The 22,677-nt window shown below is 41.1% G+C and overlaps 1 protein-coding gene across 1 annotated transcript in view; it reads left to right on the top strand.

Annotated features, from left to right (window-relative positions):
- Nucleotides 1-22,677, top strand: part of HMCN1 (hemicentin 1) — a 359,897-nt gene that overhangs the window by 270,982 nt on the left and 66,238 nt on the right. The window contains 9 exon segments of the mRNA XM_006023882.3: nt 3,528-3,687; nt 4,572-4,696; nt 7,476-7,659; nt 7,834-7,931; nt 8,455-8,733; nt 9,795-9,991; nt 11,146-11,227; nt 12,391-12,527; nt 19,165-19,306. Coding sequence (XP_006023944.1) covers nt 3,528-3,687; nt 4,572-4,696; nt 7,476-7,659; nt 7,834-7,931; nt 8,455-8,733; nt 9,795-9,991; nt 11,146-11,227; nt 12,391-12,527; nt 19,165-19,306 — 1,404 coding nt within the window.

Below are 22,677 nucleotides of genomic sequence, written 5' to 3'. Positions count from 1 at the left end.
GTCTACATTAGTCTCTTTCCCATTAGTCTACATAGTCTTTTCAATTAGTCTTATATTCAGCTTACTGTCCACTGTAGTCACCATGTCTTTTTCTGTAGAGCTGCTGCTTAGCCAGTCAGTCCTCAGCCTGTACCAGTGCATGGGATTGTCCCATCCTAAGTGCAAGACTTTGCATTTGTCCTACTTGAGCCTCATGAGATTTCTTTTGGTCCAATCCTTTAATTTGTCTAGGTCTTTCTGGATACTAGCTCTACCCTCCAGTTTATCTACTACTCCCCCAGCTTGGTATCATCTGCAGACTTGCTGAGGGTGCACTCCATCTCATCTTTCAGGTCATTGATGAAGATACTGAACAAACTTGGCCCCAGAACTGACTCCTGGGGCATTCCACTTGATACTGGTTGCCTACTAGATATCGGGCCATTGACTACTACCTGTTGCAGAACACTTAGGTGCCCTGCTCCTTTAAAGAGCTGAAACTGCTAGGGAGAGAGCCCTAGCAGTGAGTGGGGAGCCCCAGCTGCTGGTTACCAGGGCAGCCAGAATGAGTTAGTTGGCCCACACCTGCCAGCAGTCAGCTGACTGGAAGGGGCAGGGCCTGGCTCATATATAAATCCCAGGGCTGAGGCCAGGAAGACACTTCCCCACTAGTAGCCAGAGGGGAAGGAGCCTCCAGGGAGGAAGTGCCCAGTGATGCTGCAACTGCCTGGTATGCTGCACCTAGGGCTAAGGGAGCTCCATGAGCTCCACAGGTACCTTTGATATTAGACAGTGCCAGAATCATAGAATCATAGAAGTAGGGTCGGAAGGGACCTTGTAGATATTCAAGTCCGACCCCCTGCCTGGGCAGGAGGAAACTGGGCTCAAAAGACCCCAGCCAGGTAGGCATCAAGCCTCTTCTTAAAGACCCCCAGGGTAGGAGCCAGCACCACTTCCCTTGGAAGTTGGTTCCAGATCCTAACCACCCTGACAGTGAAGTAGTTCTTCCGGATGTCTAATCTAAACCTACTCTCCAACAACTTGTGGCTGTTGTTCTTTGTTATCCCTGGGGGTGCTAGGGGGAAACAAGGTCTCCTCCAAACCCTTCTGGTCCTCCCTAGTGAGTTTATAGACTGTCACCAGGTCCCCCCTCAGCCTTCTCTTGTGGAGGCTGAACAGGTTCAGGTCCTGTAGCCTTTCAGCGGGTGGCCCTCCTCTGGACCATCTTGATGTTGTCCACATCCCTCTGAAAGTGGGGCACCCAGAACTGGACCCAGTACTCCAGCTGTGGCCTGACCAGTGTCACGTAGACGGGGAGGATCACCTCCTTGGCCCTACTTGAGATGCACCTGTGTACCAGGGACGAAACCTGATCCTTTTAAAGGGTCAGAACATACCCTGACCTTTTGTATTATGTTATAGCCCAGGGGCTTGTGTTTTGTTTGCCGTTGTATAAAACCGGTGGTTTGGGCAAGGCTATTTGGGGAAGGAGGAGACCTCTTTGGGGGCCCACTTCAGCACGGGGACCCCGATGCCAGAGAGGGCATGGCATTTGGGGGTGCACAGTCCCCGGTGTCAGAGAGGGTGCGGCATTTGGGGGTGCACAGAGCCCAGGCGCCAGTGAGGTGCAGAGTGAGACAAGGCTGCAGAGAGCCCAGGGAGGACAAGGGCGCCAAATTACAACAAGGCCTAGACCGGACAATGTCGGTACCATCTGTGAGGCTTCGGGCATGGTAAAGGGGCGGTTGGAGCCACACGTATAGCCCATAAGGCTGGGGTGTCCCGAGACACCTACTTGGAAACAGGACCCATGGGGTTCAGGAAAATCCATCAAGACTGTGTCCAACAGGACGTGAAGGCAGCCTTCCTATATTACAAAAATACATCAAGACGTGGTAGGTGAGAATAGAGGGTGCCCATTGGGCTGAATTGGCACAGTCAAGGGGCCTTAGGGGTAACATGGCCATCCTTAGGGACTGCATCCCATAACACTACCCTCTGACACCAACAATCCAGCCAGTTTTTTATCCATCTTACAGTCCATTCATCCAACCCATACTTCCTTAGCTTGCTTGCGAGAATGTTATGGGAGACATTATCAAAAGCCTTGCTAAAGTCAAGGTATATCGTATCCACTAGTCTCCCTGCATCCACAGAGCCAGTCGTCTCATCATAGAAGGATGGTCAGGCATGACTTGCCCTTGGTGAATCCATGCTGACTGTTCCTGATCACTTTATTTTCTCCCAAGTGTTTAGAAAAGAATTCCTTGAGGTCCTGCTCCATGATTTTTCCAGCAACTGAGGTGAAGCTGACCAGTCTGTAGTTCCCCAGTTCCTTTTCCTTTCCTTTCCTTTCTTAAAGATGATCACTATATTTTCCCTTTTCTTATCATCTGGGACCTTTCCCTAATCACCATGAGTTTTCAAAGATAATGGCCAGAAGCTCTGCAGTCACATCAGTCAACTTCCTCAGCACTCTCCAGTGGATCATCTCCATCCTCCCATCTGGCACCAAGGATTTATATACATCCAGCTTTTTAACTAGCCCCTAACCTGTTCTTTCACCACTATCAGCTGTCCACCTTCTGTGCTGCCAGGGAGCTGACTTTACCTGTGAAGACTGATGTGAACAAGGCATTGACTCCTTCAGCCTTTTATGCATCATCTGTTCCTAGGTTGGCTTCCCTTATTCAGTGAGGGACCCACACTTTCCCTGATCTTCCTCTTGTTGCTGACATATTTGTAGAAACCCTTCTTATTAACCTTAATGTTCCTTGCTAGCTGAAACTCCAATTGTGATTTGGCCTTCCTGGTTTCATCCCTACATGCCTGACCAATACTTTTATACTCCTCCCTAGTCATTTGTCTGAGTTTTCACTTATTGTGAGCTTCCTTTTTGTGTTTTAGCTGACTGGAGAGTTTCCTGCTAAGCCAAGCTGGTCTTCTGCCATACTTGCTAGTCTTCTTGCATATTAGGATGGTTGGTTCATAAACACCCAGCAAGGGCTCTTTAAAATACAGCCAGCTTTCTTGGACACTCTTTTGCCACAGATTGGCCTCCCAGGGGTCCTGCTCATCAGGTCCCTGAGTGGGTTGAAGTCTGCTTTTCTGAAATCCAGGGTCCCTAATTTGCTGCTCTCCTTTCTTCCTTTCCTTAGGATCTTGAACTCAATCATCTAGTGGTTGCTGCTGCCCAAATTGCCATCCACTTCTACATTCACCACTGATTCTTCCCTGTTTTTGGGCAGAGATTATTTTAATATTATGCATATTAACTGGCCTTTTCTATTAGTATTATCAATCTGCTGAACATAAACTGATCTCTGCATATATTGGAGGGAATAGATGAATGGTTAAACAAGTTTTTTATTCATTTTTTGTAACTATTCTGTCAGGAGAAGTCTCCCCTAACACGTAATTTAGAATAAATGGGAATACTCCATTGAAACAGGTGGAGGGACTCCTGATATATCCCAGTACAGATTAGCATTTGGCCTGTTTTTGTTTTATTGGAAAAATTGATTTTTCTCTTCTTGACCCTTCCAAAGTTCCTCCAAATATTGCTGGATCGGAAATGCCAAGTGATGTCAGTGTCCTTCTGGGAGAAAGTTTCCAGCTTGTCTGCAATGCCAATGGTATTCCCACACCTGTTTTGCAGTGGCTTAAAGATGGAAAACCAGTTCCTAGTAATGAATCACAAAGAATAAGGCAAGTAAAAATGTGCACTGCATCTTCTCATTCTGAATTCACAGTACAAACAGAGAGATGAGAAAACTGGGAACCAAACACACTTTTCTGTAAGAGGGGTTGATTCAGGTGGGCTAATAGGTTTCCAGATCTTTAATGTTTGTGACTCTAGGATATTTTGTCAATCATGTAGATTTTCTGCTTCTCTGCCTTGTTTTACTTTGTACATTTAGCAGTCCAGGTAGGAGTAATAAAGGTGTTTTTCCTTCCTCTCCTGCTCTATGAAGAATTAGTTTTTATGTTTGAAGTCAGTCCAACATAGGTTTGTGAGACAATGCAATTTTGGTGAGTTAACGGGTCAGATTGTTGCAACCAGTCATGTGGTGGTTGGTGGGTTGGTGATACAACTTGGGCCAAACAAGGCGTAAAGGTGCCTGTATGTCATCTTTATGCCAGCCACTTATCTGGTACAGTCAAGAGACACAACCTAAACCACTAGGCTGATAAAATAAGATATGCAGCTCTGGGAAGGTGATATATTCCCTGATTCTGAGTTTTTATTTTCATTTTTAAATGGTTGAGAGGTGTGTAGGTGTGTACATAAAACATCTCCAGATTTTTCCTTAGCCATTTCTATTATGTGAAGGCTGTATGGAAAAAGTAATAATAATGGACCCATTTGATTCTCATTCTTTGGGATATAGATTCTTTGAAGCTTGTGATGGAACTGAATCCAAGTGGAAGCTGAAACAGCAAAAGCATTCACTCAGAAACATATCCTTATATAACTAGATTAAAAACAAATACGGAGGCTAGAATTTCAATAAGGAATGGGGTGACTTGAATGAAATGTGAAAATGAGCTCGAATGTGTAAATAAATACTGTACTTTGACCTTTTATGCAGAGTGACACCAGATGGCAGCACATTAAATATTCTCAGAGCTCTAACAACTGATGCGGGGAAATACACTTGTGTGGCTACTAATCCAGCAGGAGAAGAAGACCGAATTTTCAATCTGAATGTATATGGTGCGTTTCCACAGGTGACACATTGATGTTTGATTCTGGGTTTTATTGTTACAAAGCCAAGAAATGAGTCCCTGTTTTCACACAATGCTGCATGTCTATATAATCGTATGTTTTCAATTTAATGTACAGGGTATTGATGTAAATGTCACTAAACATATTTAATAGAACATACTGTAGAGGACCGAAATAATTGAAATAATTTCTGATTAATAGATTTTGGAATAAACAGAAAGCAGTTCCCAGGATATAATCAGTAAAACAGAACTTCTTCCCATTATGATTTTTCTCAGAGAGAGGGACAAGAAGGTGTAGGCCAGAGATTCCCAATGTTCATGTGCCCAAGGGCACATTCAAATTTAAAAGAAAAAGCAGTGGGTGCCAGTATGAATATTAAACTTTAGAATTTAGAATCCTGGATATGCACATGCACATAGTTTCATTTGGGGAGGGAGTAGTAAGCGCTGGGGTTGTGCGAAGCTTCAGTCACTGATTCGATTCGGTGGAGATTCAGTCCAATTCAGTGGCCAAATCTCCAAATCTGAATCCAATTGGGAGACCCTTTAGCCTCTCTGAATTGAATTGGGACCCTCTGAATTGATTTGGAGAGATTTGGAAAGATTGGGTGATTTGGACATAGACACAGCTTTAAAAGTTTTTTCTACATACCTCAAGGTACCAGGTGGCTCGTGAATGCTGAGATGGTGGGGCGGATGGAGCATCCCACAGGAGCATGGGGGGTCCCCAGCCTGCTCTGCAGCAGAACTAGAAGTGGACCAGAAGCACCAGCCTCCCTGGCTCGGTGACTGGTGCCTCCTGGGTTGGGGGAGGGGGCAGCCAGGGTCCCCCTGCAGCCAATTGCAGAGCCGGGGAGGTGCAGGGGGGGCCCCCCTCCATGGTCGGTGGCAGACTCGCAAGTGGACCGGAAGTATTTCCAATCCACTTCCAGGTTCACGGGTGGGGGGGAGCCCTGCACATCTGTGGGATGCCCCATCCACCCCACCATTGCAACATTCATGATCCTTGAGGTATGTAGAAAAAACATTTTGTGAAAAAAATTTTGAAGTGTTGTTCTGAGTTCAGTCGGCAGTGACAGCAGTTTTGTTGGAATATTGATTTTTACTGATCGTGAAAATGCATATGGGCACCTGAATAAGCTGGGGGGGGGGTGCCATGCCACCCACGGGTACTGTGTTGGGAACCACTGTTGTAGGCCATATTAACTACTGCTTTACTCCAGCTTTACATCATTTTAGCTCTATTTATTCCAATTGAATTATGCTTGCCTAAAACTGGAGTATAAAAGCAATGAGCTGGAATATAAAGTGTTTTTGTTTTGAAAAGTATTCACTTTATAAAAGATTTTAAGCAATTGGAAAAAATATTGGACCGTATCTTGCTTGTGTCATACAAAATATGCCATGGATGACAGTGTTCATAATTCTCTTTAACCATGAGTGGATTTACGATTTTGAGAACGGGGGGTGCAGATGGTGTGATACATCATCAAATATAACAACACATTTTTCTCCAGTTAAAAAGAAACTAGAAGCCTTTTTAATATGTTAGGGGCCCAGGGCTATATTATTTAGTTTAAAAATTAAGCAAAACAAATATAACTTAATTGGAATGGTCATTCATTTTCTACATGATGTATTGTGTATTAAAAAAACACAGCAAACTAGGCAAAAATAATAAAAAATATGATGTCTTTCGTCCCAAAGTTGTTACAATAAGTGGTACATTTGTTTTCAGATTCATAAAATAAAATCTAGCCTTCCTAAGCATCTTAACAGTACATCCAGTGTTTTGCTGAAAGTTGTTTTCACATCGGAGTTAATTATTTTAGCTAGAGTTCAACACAGTCTGCAGAGCCGTAAAATACGAGCTAGATTACCAGGGGCAGCTAACATGGCAAAATTGCAGAAAGCAGGGTACCTTTATTAGTGGAACAGCAAGACCACTAAATAGGAGAGAGAATTTTTACCATTTTAGAAGCTTAGAAGGAACCAGGTAGATTACTATGACTCCCTTACTGCTGCCTGAATAAAAATGCTGCTGCCCCTGCCAGGCAGTTGCTTTCAAACTTTGGGTAGACCAAGAATCAAAGGGGGGTACAATTGCACCATTGTACCCCTGTTGGATCTGCCCCATCATCTTACATACTGTCATCTGTGGAAAAAGGGCTATAAAATGCTACTAGTGATATGGAATAAATGGAACTCTGCTTTGGTAGCATTTTAGACAGGTGTCAGTCACTACACCAGGTGTTAAGCTGGAGAGAGTCAGGCTAAACAGGACTAGGGCAAGTATATGTTGGCCATTTCTTAATGAATAAAAGCTATTTCCAGGTCTTTATAGGACAGTATGGCTCCATGCATCTGTGAGGGCACAGTTGATTAATTTACATATTGTAATGTGTTCTATATATAGTCTCCAACTAATTTTAATAAAGCCAAAAATGACAAATATTATTATTGTAGGGTTGTTGGTTGTATTGTATACACTTGATGTTCACACTATAAATGTATATGTAAATTAGGTGTGTGATCCTCAGTTACTGACGTTAAAGGATTTCTTGATTGCTACAATGAAGAAGCCTGTACGTACTTGAATATTAATTGGAATCTGTAGGAATATTCCTATTTTGATCTCACTTCATTTTTGTAGTTCTGTTTTTAGCACCCAGGGGGTCAGGGCAAGATGAGACCACTCAAGCAATAGACAGAATTTTGAAGAACTAATTTTAACACCTCTCTTCTTCATTTGTCCTAAAATGTAGTTCCACCAGCAATACTCAATAATAAGGTTGAACCAGAGGAGCTGACTGCCTTATTGGACACTTCTGTAAACATTGAATGCACTGCTACTGGCACTCCACCTCCACAAATCAACTGGCTTAAAAATGGGCTTCCTCTTTCTATCTCATCTCAAATCAGGTTGCTGTCTGCTGGACAGATTCTCAGGTGAGTTGTTAGTTAAACTATATAGGTAAGGTAATTTTGGGTAAATCTAGGCAACTCTGCTGCTACTGGCACAGACAAATTTAAAATTTGGCCCTCTTGGACCAGATTTTATCATATTCAAGGTGGAATAATGCAGCCCCTTGTATGCTATAACTTCATTTGTATTTTCTTCAGAATTGCGAGAGCTCACCTGTCTGATGTTGGTGTGTATACTTGTGTAGCATCTAATAGAGCTGGAGTTGACAATAAACATTACAGTCTTCAAGTTTATGGTAGGTCTTTTTGGGATATTCACAGTCTTAGTCACATTTTATCACTTTTTCATAAAGTAAAAAAAGTCACATTATTTGGCTAATATCCTAAATGTAGGAGTGAGAAATTTTGTCCTGACTGAAACAATCTGGATAATGTAAATATATTTAACCTTGTAAGGGTATAGATTTTTTTCCCCCTCAAGTAACAAGTTCTGTATTCTTTCTTATTAATACAACAGTGTGGATTCTGTTAAAGTGTATCTTCTTCAGTTGTTTTATGGAACTTTTCAGTTTTGCAAATTTTCTTTACAGAAAAAATATTTTAACCTTAAAACCATATTTACTTTCATTGGCATATATACTGTATTATAGACTTTTCATGGTTCAATATATAGAGAGTATTATTCCTATTTGAATTTCCATGTACACACTAACTTAAGGTATAAGATACCTAGAAAATTATTTGCTTAACTACAGTGCATTTTTAGGGTAAGTGTTAGCTTTTGAGTGCATTCCATAATAACCTTGTCTTTTTCCTCAGTACCACCAAGCATGGATAATGCAGGAGGAACAGAGGAAGTGATTATTGTGAAAGGCAATACTGCTTCAGTTATGTGCTTAAGTGATGGCACACCCACCCCTAAGATGTCATGGCTTAAAAATGGGCAGGTTTTGAGTCTTGGATCCAACATGACTATAAGTAATCAAGGGATGGTCTTTCATATTGCAAAGACAGAGATTGATGACACGGGCAGATACACCTGCAAAGCCTCCAATGAAGCAGGGGAAGTTAGCAAACATTTCACCCTAAAAGTCCTGGGTAAGTGTTAATTGTCCAGTCAAACAATATGCAAGTGATAGATGAATATGAGATGCTCACTGTTACACGGCAAGTCAGTTACCCAATCAGGAATATAATGCATTAGTGGGTTGCAAAATTTCCCCCCAAATGAATCAGCCATTTGTAGAACTAAGCAGTTTCTATGGGCTGTATACGAACACAGTGAAACATCTTTATACTGGTTTTTACTTTCCCTGTATAAAAGTAATAAAAATGTGATAAACCTTTTTTTAATGTCTATTGATAATGTTAGGGATTCATTTTGGGTGCAGACAGAAGTTACATTTGTCATGCAGTCAGCCCCCTGAAAGTACTCTATACAGCTGTGCTGTGACATGTGCATGGCTGCGAGGCCCTTTATAAATGGCTGATAGCATGACAAATTAACACTCATCAAATAAGGGATCAGATGAAGGCACTCCACTTTGGAGGAAGGAAGTGGAGAAAGGGGAGGAGGAGCAAGCTGCGGGGTGCCTGGCCTGAGCTGGAGGGAAGGCAGGTAGATTGGAGCCCCCCATCCCCTCTCCTTCAGCCCAGGCCAGGCAAACCCAAACCTGTAATTTTCTCCCCCTCCCCTCTCCCCTTTACCTTCTTGCAGACTGGGTGGTGAGAACTGAGGAAAAGGGGTGGTTGCTCCACTGCAGGCAGGCTCTCAGGGCTCCTATAGGTAGGCTCAATTCCTAAAAGGCAAACATCTGTTGAATCAGGGGGGGAATGAGGGGAGGAGGATAGAGCTCTAATTCATGGTGCATTCTGCAAAGTGCCATGAGTTAAAGCGGAGGCCTGCACATCTGTCAGTCCCTTTTTGTACCTCCACTCTCTGGTTAAGTGCTGGATTCTGTCAATTAGTTTCCAAAATGCGTTTTAGGAAATAAGTTGTTTCCAGTCAAAGAAAGGTGATACTTTAATCTGTAAAATGTATTGGAAAGTAAAACCAATTAATTGTATTGTGCTACTTTAACTATTTGACTGCCCATCATATTTTAGAGGTTTGAATTTTTATGTAAGTAAAGAACCTGGGTTGTCTTTCCTTCCTGCAGATCCCCCTCATATCAATGGATCTGATCAACCAGAAGAAATATCTGTGGTTGTTAACAATCCACTGGAACTTCATTGTATTTCAACTGGCATCCCAGTCCCAAAAATCACCTGGATGAAGGATGGGCGCCCACTCACCCAGAATGAAAATGTTCATGTCCTGAGAGGAGGAGAGGTGCTTAGGATAGCTAGTGCCCAGGTAGTCAATATATTTTCAATTAAGGCTGGTTTGGAAATACTAGATGACTTTGCAGAGCTGGTTTTGATTTGCACTTTGATGGGAAATAGAGCTGATATTTCAATAAGGGCATCCTTCCCTCTTATTTCTTTGTCTACAACCAGCACACTGTGAGGAAGTATTGCAATATCTTTCTGACAAAATACATAGTCACAGTCCTAATCATTGTGGTTATTAATAATCTTCAATGTACTCCTCTGAGCAATAGAGGGATTAATGACTGCCGTGGTCAGATTCTAGATCAGGTAGTTCTGCCTACTATAATTGGGGTTGGAGACTATTTCACTTCCTGCTTTCAAAGTTTTCTGAACTGAGACAGCTGCAGGTACATTATTACCACAACTTAATATGTATTCCTACTGTGATTCAGCCCCGCTGCTCTCAAATGTACTCCAGAATGGCTGGTTCCCATTGTACCTTTAACTGAACATATGGCCAGGCTGATAAGCTGCTTGGGGCTCCCAGCCTCAATAGTGCTTCAGAGTCAAGCATACTGGGCACCCAGTTTGCTACTTGCTGCTGCAGAGGGAGATCAGGATCATGAGTCTGGGCTTCCCCTGCACCAGCAATAGTGCACAATTGGGAGCTCATTCCCAATCCCACAATTCTGCCTCCCAACACACAGTGTGGCATGGCAGGAGGCACAATTATTGGTATCACAGATCACATCTCATTGTGCCTTTTAACTGAACATCTGCCACAGACCTTTATGTCCACAATCTAGCCCTTGGTTTTTTTAATTTTCATTATCTGACAAACATCGTCATCATCTTTTTGACAGAACAAGAAGCAATGGTTTCAAGTTGTAGTAAGGGACATTTAGGTTGCACATTAGAAAGACTTGCTCACTAGGAGGGTAATAAAACACTGGAACAGTGTTCTTTAGAGGTTGTGGAATCTTCATCCTTGGAGTTTTTTAAGACCCGGCTAGACAAAGCTTTGGCTGGGATGATTTAGTTGGGGATGGTCCTGCTTTGAGGAGGGGTTTGGGTTAGATAACCTCCTGAGGTCCCTTCCAACTCTAATTTTCTTTGATTCTATGATTTTTACTACATTGACTAATTGATTTGTTCCTATTCTGGAGTTTCTGCTGAAATTGTTTGGGTGTCCCATAGGTAGAGGACACAGGAAGATACACATGCTTAGCATCTAGCCCTGCAGGAGATGATGATAAAGAGTATTTAGTAAGAGTGCATGGTAAGTTTTTAATTTGGGGTTTTTAATTTGGGGTTTAATTTGGGGTTCCTTGACACTTAATAAGACCTAAAACTGCAACTATCAACTGCTCTTAAAAGCTAGAGAATATCCACTAAAAAGTGCTTTACAAGACAAAAGACTATATACCTCATTCAGTGATCTGATCTGAGTTTTGCATTGTGTCTGTCCTCTTCTTTCTAGAACAGAAAATGGAAGGATTAAGTAACAAAGCATAGTTCTTTCAAGGAAGCAAAGTGGACTGTGCAATAAAGGTTTATTAAATTCTCAGTCTTCTGCTTTTACATATTCCTGTTCTTAAAAAAGTAAAGGAGTAAACAAATGACAGGAAGATAGACAAAATGGTACATCTTTTGAGAAAATGATATTACACTCGGTTCAGATACTTAATGTTTGTATATCAAAGTAACTGTTCACAATAGAACACACAAGGGTGGTTGAAAGGCATCAATATCCTTTGAATTTTTTTCAATGAGACTGAGAAGGAATAACAAGGACAGGCTATCAAAAAATCAAATGGCAGATGAAGCAGGATACCCAAAGCTTCTTCAAGTGTAGAATAGTCCTTGTATATCTTGTTAATCTAGTTTTGGGAGGCTAGGATGATAGCTTTAATTTCTTCTCTGTCCTATGGAGGACATTCATTATAACATAGTATGCCGTAGCAAAAGTAGGGTTGCAGAAATTTACCTCAGATGAGTCCACTTCTGCTTCTTGCAGAATTATGCAGGTCCTACAGGCAGTTCAAGAAAAGAATGAAATATTTTTTTAATCAAATTGAGGTTTTGCTTTTTCCTGTATAAAAGCAATAAAAATGAGATTCATTTTCCTAGGTCTGCTGATAATGTTAGGGAACCATTTTGGTACCTCCACTCCACCTGGCTAAGCGCTAGATTCTTTACTAAGTATATTCTGAGTTAATTTCTGTTAATCAGTGGTTTACTTAGTGTGTCTTGTGACCAGTCAAATGAGGGTGATATGTATTGTGCAGGTAAAAGAACTGAAAACTAAAACCAGTTAATTGTAGCAGTGCTGATATTATGGATCAGTCACAAAAGCTTATTTGATAACTACACTGAAATTTCTTCCACAGGGATATTTAAGTTCATATTTATTGCACTTCTTTTTCTTAATATTTTTAACAGTTCCCCCTAACATTGCTGGCACCAGTGGTCCTCAGGATGTCACTGTGCTGCGGAACAGGCAAGTTATATTGGAGTGCAAGTCAGATGCAGTCCCACCTCCTACAATTACATGGCTTAAAAATGGAACACTGTTACAGGTACATTTTCTGCATGTTTTCCAGCACTCTGTTGCATCTCTGCATAAGATGCCTGAATTTTTTGTGATTCCACTCACTTGCTCCCTCAGCACAACAGAGTTGTAGTTCCTTGAGATCAAAAGAAAGTTGAGTGGCCCTAGCCCAGTTATAGTTGGCCCTGAATAAGTAGATGAAGAAAGCAACCATGTGAACTGGTCACCCCTCAGTTATTTGTTTTCTTTTCCTTTAGGGGGATCCCTTACTCCTCCTGGATCCTTTGAGCAATACTAGAAGCCTTCGGTATACTCCTGAATGGCTTCCCAGGAAAGGTAGCTGAGAAAGATTACACTATATATTTACTCTGGGTATTTTATGTATCCTCACATTATAGTAATATTTAGAAAGGGAAGATTATTCCTTTTATTGAAAAGAAGTAACCAAATAATTTTTGTAACCACTGTAGGTCTACATTATGCATCTCTTGACTCAGAATTTCATAAGTAAGACATCAAATACTTATTGATTAAATCAGAGGAGCAAGAACAGAATAGTTTAACTATTGCTCATCATCCACATAGACCTATGCAGATTTTTCATTTCCCTTTCCCATTGGACTGTTGACCATCCCTAATATTACACTGAGTTTGGCAAAGATGCCCCTGTGAGGTTATGTCTACACTGCAAACTATGCTGAGTAATGAGGGTTTTTTTAACTGTATATTGTCTTTTACTGGTAAGTAAAGAATGTCAAGATAAACCAGCAGCTCATTAGATGTCTCTCCCATAACTGTAGCAAATGAGCTATTAATAATCCTTTATGATGAGTACAGACATTATTTTTGTATGAGTGTCTCAGGTTCCTCTGACAAGAGATTATACCTGTACATTCAGATAGGGTTAGTTCAAATAATTTGGACTAGGGAGCCATCACAATACTGACATGATCTTTCAATTGGCAAAGAGAAATCATGGCTACATCAGAAAAGGTTCCAGAAAAAAAGAGTTTGATTCCAATTTTGTTTCCTTTGTGGAAAAACTTTATTAATTGATTCATTAAAAATTATGTTTTCAAACAGTGACTGCTCCACTATTGAAATAGTGACTGCTCCACAAACTCTTCCTCTGCCTGGAGTTTGTATAAGGATGTATCTCTTGCTTTTTTAAAATTGGAGTGAATTCCCATCCATGTAATCCTTAACTAATTTAAACTTAAAGCACAAAGTCTGGCTATTAATTGTGAGCTAGTATTCTTCATTAAATGTGTCCTAGATTTAGATATTGAGAAACTGTGCACTGATAGAGAAGACACTGTTTCAAAAGTATCTTCTGATTAGGTCAAAGGAATAAACCAGAGTAGTTCAACCACAGACAAGCATATTTCCTTTGGGTGCTATTTATTTTTAGTGATGTGGTTGAAAATGTAAGTCATCTCATCTACTATTGTTTCTGTCTTTAATTGGAGGAGACTTTTTATAAACAAGAGGTTAAAAGAAGATTTGACCATGTCTGTGTGAAGGCTTCTGAAAAATTATTTTCCCTCTTGGAAAATGTATATGCACACAAGTATCTGAGAATTTCACTTTTTTTAATGTAATTTATTTTAAATGTAAAGCTAACAAACAAACAAAGAAAGCCACCTATGCAAGTAATATGCATAAAGGAAATAAATTAAGGAGTCTTGTAGATGTCATTGAAACATAATCACAGTTATTCAGTTGAATGTGAATTTTTTTTGCAGGATTAATCAGCCCTGCATTTCCTCCCTCTAAGAGTATGTCTACACTGCAGACTAAATTGGCTGTCTACATGAGACGCCGTTACCAATCATTTATTTAGTACTTGTTTGTACTCATATTTCCTCCACCTGTTTATACAAGTACTAAATAAATGCACAATAACCTGAGTTACTGTGCAGTAGTGCCAGCAAACACCTTTTTTTTGTGTGATGCTACTGCACAGTAGTATTATGCTACTGATCAGTAGCATCACATCACGGTTTTTGCCACTCAACACTATTGGGCAGTAGTATTGGACTGCTGCACAGTCAGCATCTCATTTAGATGTTCCCATGGAGTGGGAAGCAGCCTAACCACAGGAGCACTAAATTCTGTTCTGCCATGGCTAGACTGCCTCTTGTATTTGAGCTAGTTCAAGCAACTCAACATTGCATGTCAGCATAGATATATTCTAAGATTGAGGTATATTAGTTGAGCAAGGTGGTGATACTTGCACTGTCCCTGTGTTTTGGTTGAATAGAGGTTTTCCTTTTCTAGAATCTAACCATCCATCATATTTTACTACCAATAAATCCACATGGGTTTAACAAAAGAACCACAGAGTCCAGATTAAATTATTTCATAATTTGCCATGTCAAATACAACTTGTTTAGGTTGGGTTTACTTTATCCCTTGCTACATTTCTGTGTTTGTGTAGTTCTGTCAACATGTATATTTACTAGGGCTGCACGAAATTTCACCGGGAGTTTCATTTCAAAGCTGTTTTGATGCATTTCGTGCTTGAAACAGCAAAATTGAAACTAAACAAAAGGCTTCAAAACAAAACAAGAGCACTCAAAATGTTTCAAAAGTTTCAAAATATTTTGAGTTCTGAAGCAAGGCTTACTTGGCTTCAGCACTGGTCCCAGGCAGCAGTGGCAGCCTCCTCCCATCTGGTGTGCAGATCTGGGGGCCAGCATCCCTGGGAGGGCTATGGCTTCTGCCACCTGGGACCGGCGACAGCATCAATCTTCCCCAGTGTTGGTCCAGGTGGCAGCGGCAGCCTCCATTCAACCAGCGTGGAGATCCAGGGGCTTGCACCCCCGGGAGGAGTTTGGCATAGCCTGGCAGCCCTCCCAGGGGTGTGGGCCACCGTATCTGTGCACCGGGTGAGAGAAGGCTGCCTCTGCCTCCTGGTACTGGTGGCAGCATCAATCTTCCCCAGTGCTGAACACAGCCTGTGCCCAGCACTAGTCCCAAGCAGCAGCAGCAGCCTTCTCTTATCCAACACACAGCTCAAGGGGCTTGCACTGCCAGGAGGAATCCAGCACAGCTCCAAAGCCCTCCTGGGGATGTGGGCCCCCAGATCTGCACGCTGGATGAGAGGAGGCTGCCATTGCCAGCAAGTGTCAGGAGTTTCGCTTTGAACAGTTTGAGGTGCAGTTTCCCGGAAACTTCTGCACCTACCTCCTCAAAACTTGGCAAACTTTATGTCCTCAGAAGGGGCTACCATCCCTGCAATTTTCATCTGAATCAGGCAAGAAATGACAAAGTTTTAGGCATGTTTATGATTCCCCCTTATAACCTATGGGCGAAATGCCAAAATGCCTCGAAACAGCAAAACAGTTTTGACAAAATAAAATGGAACAGTGCGTCAAAATTAAATGAAATGATGAAATGAAACACTGTTCCTTCAAAACGACGAAATGGAAGTTGAAACGAAACCGTGCTGTTTTACACAGCCCTATTATTTATTCCATTTCTTTGTCTGGTTTTGATCTCCTGGAAGTGTAACTGGAGGTAGAATGCTTTCAGCCTTAATAAGGCAAAATGCAATGTTTTGATTGGGAACACAATTTGTCAAATGCTTTCTTAACCTCAGTATTATTAACCTACTAGTAACAAATGGCATGGAGGGAGCTTTACACGTAAATGGAAAGAGGGATTACTTCAGCCTGAGCAATTCTCCTTTGTCCTGAACAAAGTGGACCATTTCACTTTCAACAAAAGGAATTATTTGGAAGAAATTTGCTTTTGGATGGTGTTATTTCAGCATTATTGGGACCTAATAATTATTTAAACAGAATTTATTATTTTTATAATATTAAACAAGCATATATTTATACCTCTCACTTAAGAGCTTTTAAATAAAAGTTCCTTCCACTGGTTATATTTCAATCTTCTCTCTGTTCCACCTCTAACAGCTACAATGAGTATATATCCTGTGTATCTTGGTAGTATTATCATCATCTCTAGCATCAGAACAAGAGGTGGATCTCACATCCTGTAGCTCTAGGAATTGTATTGCTTATACATTGGCATTGTTTACACTACACGGTTCAGATTCCCACAGAATCAGGCCTTAGTAAGAGTATTTACTAATTGAGAGGCACAAGGGACTCAATTAAAAGCCCGTTGAATTCAGTGCAAATCTTTCTGTTAGTTGAATTGAGCTTCAGATCAGATCATAAAAGAACAGTGTTTTCAGGTTTTATTAAGTAGGATCCAATGGACTTTTACCCTTCATAAGAACTGTATTTTGGAGCACAGCTAAATCATATATGCTACTGTGTTTTTAAAAATACTTTGTAGTCGTAAGAGTGAACTAATTTATTTCCCTTGATATTATAGTAGATGCCTCTAAGGTAGTGCTTTTCAATCTTGAAAGACTCAAGGTACCCCTTGATGCACTTGAGGCACCCCTTGGAAAATGTCAGCTTGTAGTTTTCACTCATGTTTTGACTACAGAAAAATAACAGAGCAATTCTTCTGTTGCACATCATTCAGAAAGACCACAACAGGTCAGAATGTTTTTGACACTATGGAGTCCTATTTGGTATCTCTGGGTTTATCTTGTGAATTATATTTGCACATCTAACAGTGCTAACATTGCATGGCATCCCCACAGCACCTTGAAAGAATCTCATGTCATCTTGGTTGAGAATCACTGCTCTAAAGTCTTATCAGTTGTATGTATATAGGTCACAGAAGCATAGAACCTCCCCATCTCCTATCAGTTATTACACATACCTACATTTAACATTTAAAGCAGACTTTGCCCAAGGGATTGGCTATGGAAAGTGGGTAATTAACTCTGAGGTATCAATGTGCCTATTTATTCCTACACGGTTCAGATTCCCACAGAATCAGGCCTTAGTAAGAGTATTTACTAATTGAGAGGCACAAGGGACTCAATTAAAAGCCCGTTGAATTCAGTGCAAATCTTTCTGTTAGTTGAATTGAGCTTCAGATCAGATCATAAAAGAACAGTGTTTTCAGGTTTTATTAAGTAGGATCCAATGGACTTTTACCCTTCATAAGAACTGTATTTTGGAGCACAGCTAAATCATATATGCTACTGTGTTTTTAAAAATACTTTGTAGTCGTAAGAGTGAACTAATTTATTTCCCTTGATATTATAGTAGATGCCTCTAAGGTAGTGCTTTTCAATCTTGAAAGACTCAAGGTACCCCTTGATGCACTTGAGGCACCCCTTGGAAAATGTCAGCTTGTAGTTTTCACTCATGTTTTGACTACAGAAAAATAACAGAGCAATTCTTCTGTTGCACATCATTCAGAAAGACCACAACAGGTCAGAATGTTTTTGACACTATGGAGTCCTATTTGGTATCTCTGGGTTTATCTTGTGAATTATATTTGCACATCTAACAGTGCTAACATTGCATGGCATCCCCACAGCACCTTGAAAGAATCTCATGTCATCTTGGTTGAGAATCACTGCTCTAAAGTCTTATCAGTTGTATGTATATAGGTCACAGAAGCATAGAACCTCCCCATCTCCTATCAGTTATTACACATACCTACATTTAACATTTAAAGCAGACTTTGCCCAAGGGATTGGCTATGGAAAGTGGGTAATTAACTCTGAGGTATCAATGTGCCTATTTATTCCACATTGATGAACACTTGTGACTTCATTGAGCTGTAGTGGGGCTTGGCAGTATGGAATATACCTGCACAGAAGAGGTTATAGAATAAAAGTCCAAGCCTAGTGTTGCCAATTCTTGCAGTTTATTAGTAGTCTTGTAATATTCGTTGTTCTTTAAAACCCCAGCTTCCAGAGTTAAATAATAAGGTGAGAATTGCAACTTAAAAAAAATAAAACCTCACAACAAAAATAAGTATCTACCCCTTGTGGTTTTGTAGTAAAGTTTGAAAATGAGACTGAGAATCCAGCTGAGAGGCTCAAAAGCCAAAGAATGAAGAGAACACCGTGTTCAGGATTTTTTTAAATCAAATGATTTTTAAACTAGTTTCATGATTGTATTGAGCCTGACTCATGATTTTGAACACTGGAGTTTGCTGTGCTGTGCTGCTTCAAATCTGGTCCAGACAAATAAGAACCAAAAGATTTTCACATCTCATGGCTGGTTATTAGCTTTTGTAAGCTAGCTGATTCCCAATGCAGAGCTGAACAGCTCGCCATTAACAGCTGGCAGGCAATCTCAGCACAGAGGCGAAAGAGTAGTAGTCTCTTGTACTGCTGCAGCACATCAAGACTTTGGCAGATTGGGAAAGTAGCATAGGAAAATTTGTATTTCCTCTACCTGCAATGTGCCTGAGTGTGGATAAAGTGCACTTCAATCTCATGCTGTCAAACTGTTAATTTATATTTAAACTAAAAAATATTCAGTTCACCATTCTAACCTCCTTATTCAAACAACACTCCTGAATAAGGATTTTAGGATTGTAAATTGTAGTTACGATTTAACAACAATGGAATTTTCTAAGTAAGGTTGCTGAGCCTTGTTCATACTTGTAACTTCACTGTGATAAACGAAGCCATGCCGGCAGTGAATTGGACCCAATTTGTTTCTTAGGCACTCTATCATGGCTCCTATTACTCCGTAACAAGAAATTCTTTATATCTGTGTAACGGAAAACTGTGATAAAATTAGTTTTACTTGTTCAACTTTCCTTAGGGGACTCCTCGAGTTCGAATCCTGTCCAGTGGGCGGTACCTGCAGATCAATAATGCTGACCTAGGGGATGCAGCAACCTATACCTGTGTAGCAAGTAACATTGCAGGAAAAACTACCAGAGAATTTGTGCTGACTGTGAATGGTAAAAATTATTGGATTGATTCTTAATTAATTTAAACTTTGCACAGTATTTCTGTGTGGGAGTTCAAAAGGCAGAATATCTGGTTTTCTAGTTTCTTTACAGACAAATGTGTGTATAGAGCAGTGGCCTGACAATTAGAAGCCCTTATTCTGTTCTGGCTTTGGCAGTGGCCTGTTTGGTGAACAAAGGCAGGTCACTTGCCTTATATGCCTGTGATGCCTGTCATAAAAGGGTCAGAAATCATAGGATGACATAAAGCTGTAAGATCAGTGTTTCCCCTTGTGGAGTGTAGGAAAGCCAAAGGGTCCTAATGGGTGTATGTGTGAAACAGCCCCCAATTACTGTCACTTCTTCCTGCTGTTGATTGCTGCTGGGAATTGGTGGCAGGGCAAATAAGGGTGGTGGCAGTTGAAGAAGGGAGGACAAAAGTTGTCAACTCTGGTATGCTAGTGCATAAACGCACTAAGTTTGGGAAATACTATGTTCAGTGGAGATACTAGGAATGTTGGAGTGGAACTGGTCTCTTGGGACATCCATTCTAGTCCCATGCTACTTCAGGAAAACACATCATATAATGTTTTTCATGAATTGATCATGCTCTATCTAAAAACTATTTGGGAAGTTGTTTTTTTGGGGGGTGGGGGTTGCATCTCTATGGGTATTTATACATGTGCTCTGGGAGGTGGGTGCTTTAAATAAAGCATCTCCAAGAGCTGCTCTAATTAAATCATGTGATGCTTTAACTAAAGTTTATCCAGTGAGCTTTAGTTAAAGCACCCCCACCGCCATTTTTCAGCATGGGGACGCTGATACCACATGATGCTGGAGTTTGCTGGAGCGCAGTAATTGCCACACTCCAACAGACTCGATTACAGCATGTCAGAGAAGCCTCAGTGCACGTGTATAGGTGCCCTACTACTCCAGTTAGAAAACTGTGGTAGAGCCTCATTCCTCTGATAGTTATAAATCTTCTAATTTCCAAACTAAAATTAAAACTAAAATTAATAATTTCCAAACTAAAATTATTCATGGCCAGTTAGTCCCATTTGTTCCCATGTCAACACTGTCCTTTTGTTTAAATAACTCTTCTGCCTCCCTGGTGATTACTCCTTGATGCATTCAGAGAGCAGTTGTATTCTTTTGTAGCCTTGGTTTTGCTAGACTAAGCAAGCCAAACTCTTTGTTGTCTTCTTTCATAAGATAAGCTATTTTCCCCTGATCACCTTTGTAACTCTGCTATGCACCGGTTCTAGTTTAAGTTCATCCTTTTTTGAACTTGAGTCACTAGACATATATACAGTATTACAGATGAAGTCTCAGCCTGGTACAATTAACACTTTCCTAGTTCTATTGGAAATATCTTACCTAATATATCCCTGCATTGCAACTGCCTTTTTCACAGCTGCAGAACACTGGTTACTCATAATAAATCATAGGATGACTAAAAAGCTAAGATCTTTCTCCACCTCTGTCATTTCCAACTGATGATCGTCCAGCTTACAGCAAAAACTCTTGTTGTGAATATGAGGCTATGGAAATGGGAATAAACCCATCTGAGATGGAAGCAAAATTCAAAGATCTTAATTCATCCAAATAACTGGGCAGGTTAGTTTCTGTCCCAGAATTTTGAAACAAGCAGAATTCTTAGGTCTGATAGAAAGGAGTTTTAATTTGATGCCTCTATCAAGGGAGGTGCAATGATTAGAAAATAACAAGTATAGTACCTGTATTTAACAAAAGTTTAAAAAGCAATCTGGCAACTGTACCCCCATGAGTCTGACCTCTATAATATGCAGAGCTTTAGTTCTTCTGCATTTTCCTTGTCTATAAAATCAGTTATCTTGTTAGAGAAATTAGTATCTGGAGTCAAAAGTCCCCACGGGTCTAACACCATGCTGACTTAGTGTGGTTAAATAGCCAACAACATGCAAAGAAGAAACATGGCTAGTGTAACATCCAAGCATCATAGAATCATAAAAAGGTCTGAAAAGGACCTCAGGAGGTCATCTAGCCCAACTCCCTGCTCAAGAATGGATTAGGGAAACTATCCTTCACAAGTGTTTGTCCAATCTATTCCTTAAAACTACACAAACCCTGTTACAAACATGGGCAGATCTAGGACTTTGAAAAGGGGTATGCAGATGGTGTGGTGCATCATCACATATTCATAGATTTCATAGACATTAGGGCTGGAAGGGACCTCGGAAGATCATTGAGTCCAGCCCCCTGCCTGAAGAGCAGGAAGTCAGCTGGGGTCATAGGATCCCAGCAAGATAAGTATCCAGTTTACTCTTGAAGGTGTTCAATGTAGGTGCTTGAACCACCTCCGATGGCAGGCTGTTCCAGACCTTGGGGGCTCGGACAGTAAAGAAATTCTTCCTTATGTCCAGCCTGAAATGGTCTTGCAGGAGTTTATAACCGTTCGACCTCGTCATCCCTTGGGGCGCTCTGGTGAACAAACGTTCCCCCAGATACTGATGGTCACCCCTGATAAACTTATAGGTGACCATCAGATCACCCCTGAGCCTGCGCTTTTCCAAGCTAAAGTTCATAGCCTCATAGATCTCAGCCTGTCGTTGTAAGGTCTGTTTTCCTGACCTCTGATCATGTGCATGGCTCTTCTCTGGACTCTTTCAAGCTTCTCCACATCCTTTTTGAATTATGGGGCCGAAAACTGGATGCAGTACTCCAGCTGTGGCCTCACCAAGGCCGAGTACAAGGGGAGAACGATGTCCTGGGATTTACTTGAGAAGCATCTATGGATGTAAGCCAGTGTTTTGCTCACTTTACTAGCTGCAGCATTACATTGAAGGCTCATGTTCATCTTGTGGTCAATCGTGACCCTCAAGTCACTTTCGTCCATAGTGCTAGCCAGTGTAGCACTGCCAAGCCTATAAGGATGATGCAGGTTTTTCCTCCCAAGGTGGAGAACCTTGCATTTTTCAGTGTTAAACACCATCAGGTTCTCATCCGCCCATTTGCTAAGCCTGTCCAGGTCAGCCTGGATTGCTCTCCTGTCTTCACGTGTGGATGCTTTGCCCCAGAGTTTGGTGTCATTGGCGAACTTGGCCAGTCGGCTGCTGACTCCAATGTCCACATCATTAATGAAGATGTTGAACAATATGGGTCCAAGAACAGAGCCTTGGGAGACCCCACTGCATGGGCACCATGACAATTGACTTCCATCAATTACCACCCTCTGGGTCTGACCACAGAGCCAATTTCCCAGCCAGCAGATCGTGGTGGACCCAAGGCCACAACTGGCCAGTTTCACCAAGAGGTGATCATGGGATACCAGATCGAAGGCTTTTTTGAAGTCAAAATATATGACATCAATCTCTTCTCCCTTGTCCAGGTGATAGGTCACCTGG

The sequence above is a fragment of the Alligator sinensis genome, unplaced genomic scaffold, assembly GCF_000455745.1.
Source record: "Alligator sinensis unplaced genomic scaffold, ASM45574v1 scaffold468_1, whole genome shotgun sequence".
NCBI classification, from domain to species: Eukaryota; Metazoa; Chordata; order Crocodylia; family Alligatoridae; genus Alligator; species Alligator sinensis.
The sequence above is the reverse complement of the archived record's forward strand: the minus strand, read 5'-3'. Positions and strand labels throughout refer to the sequence as shown.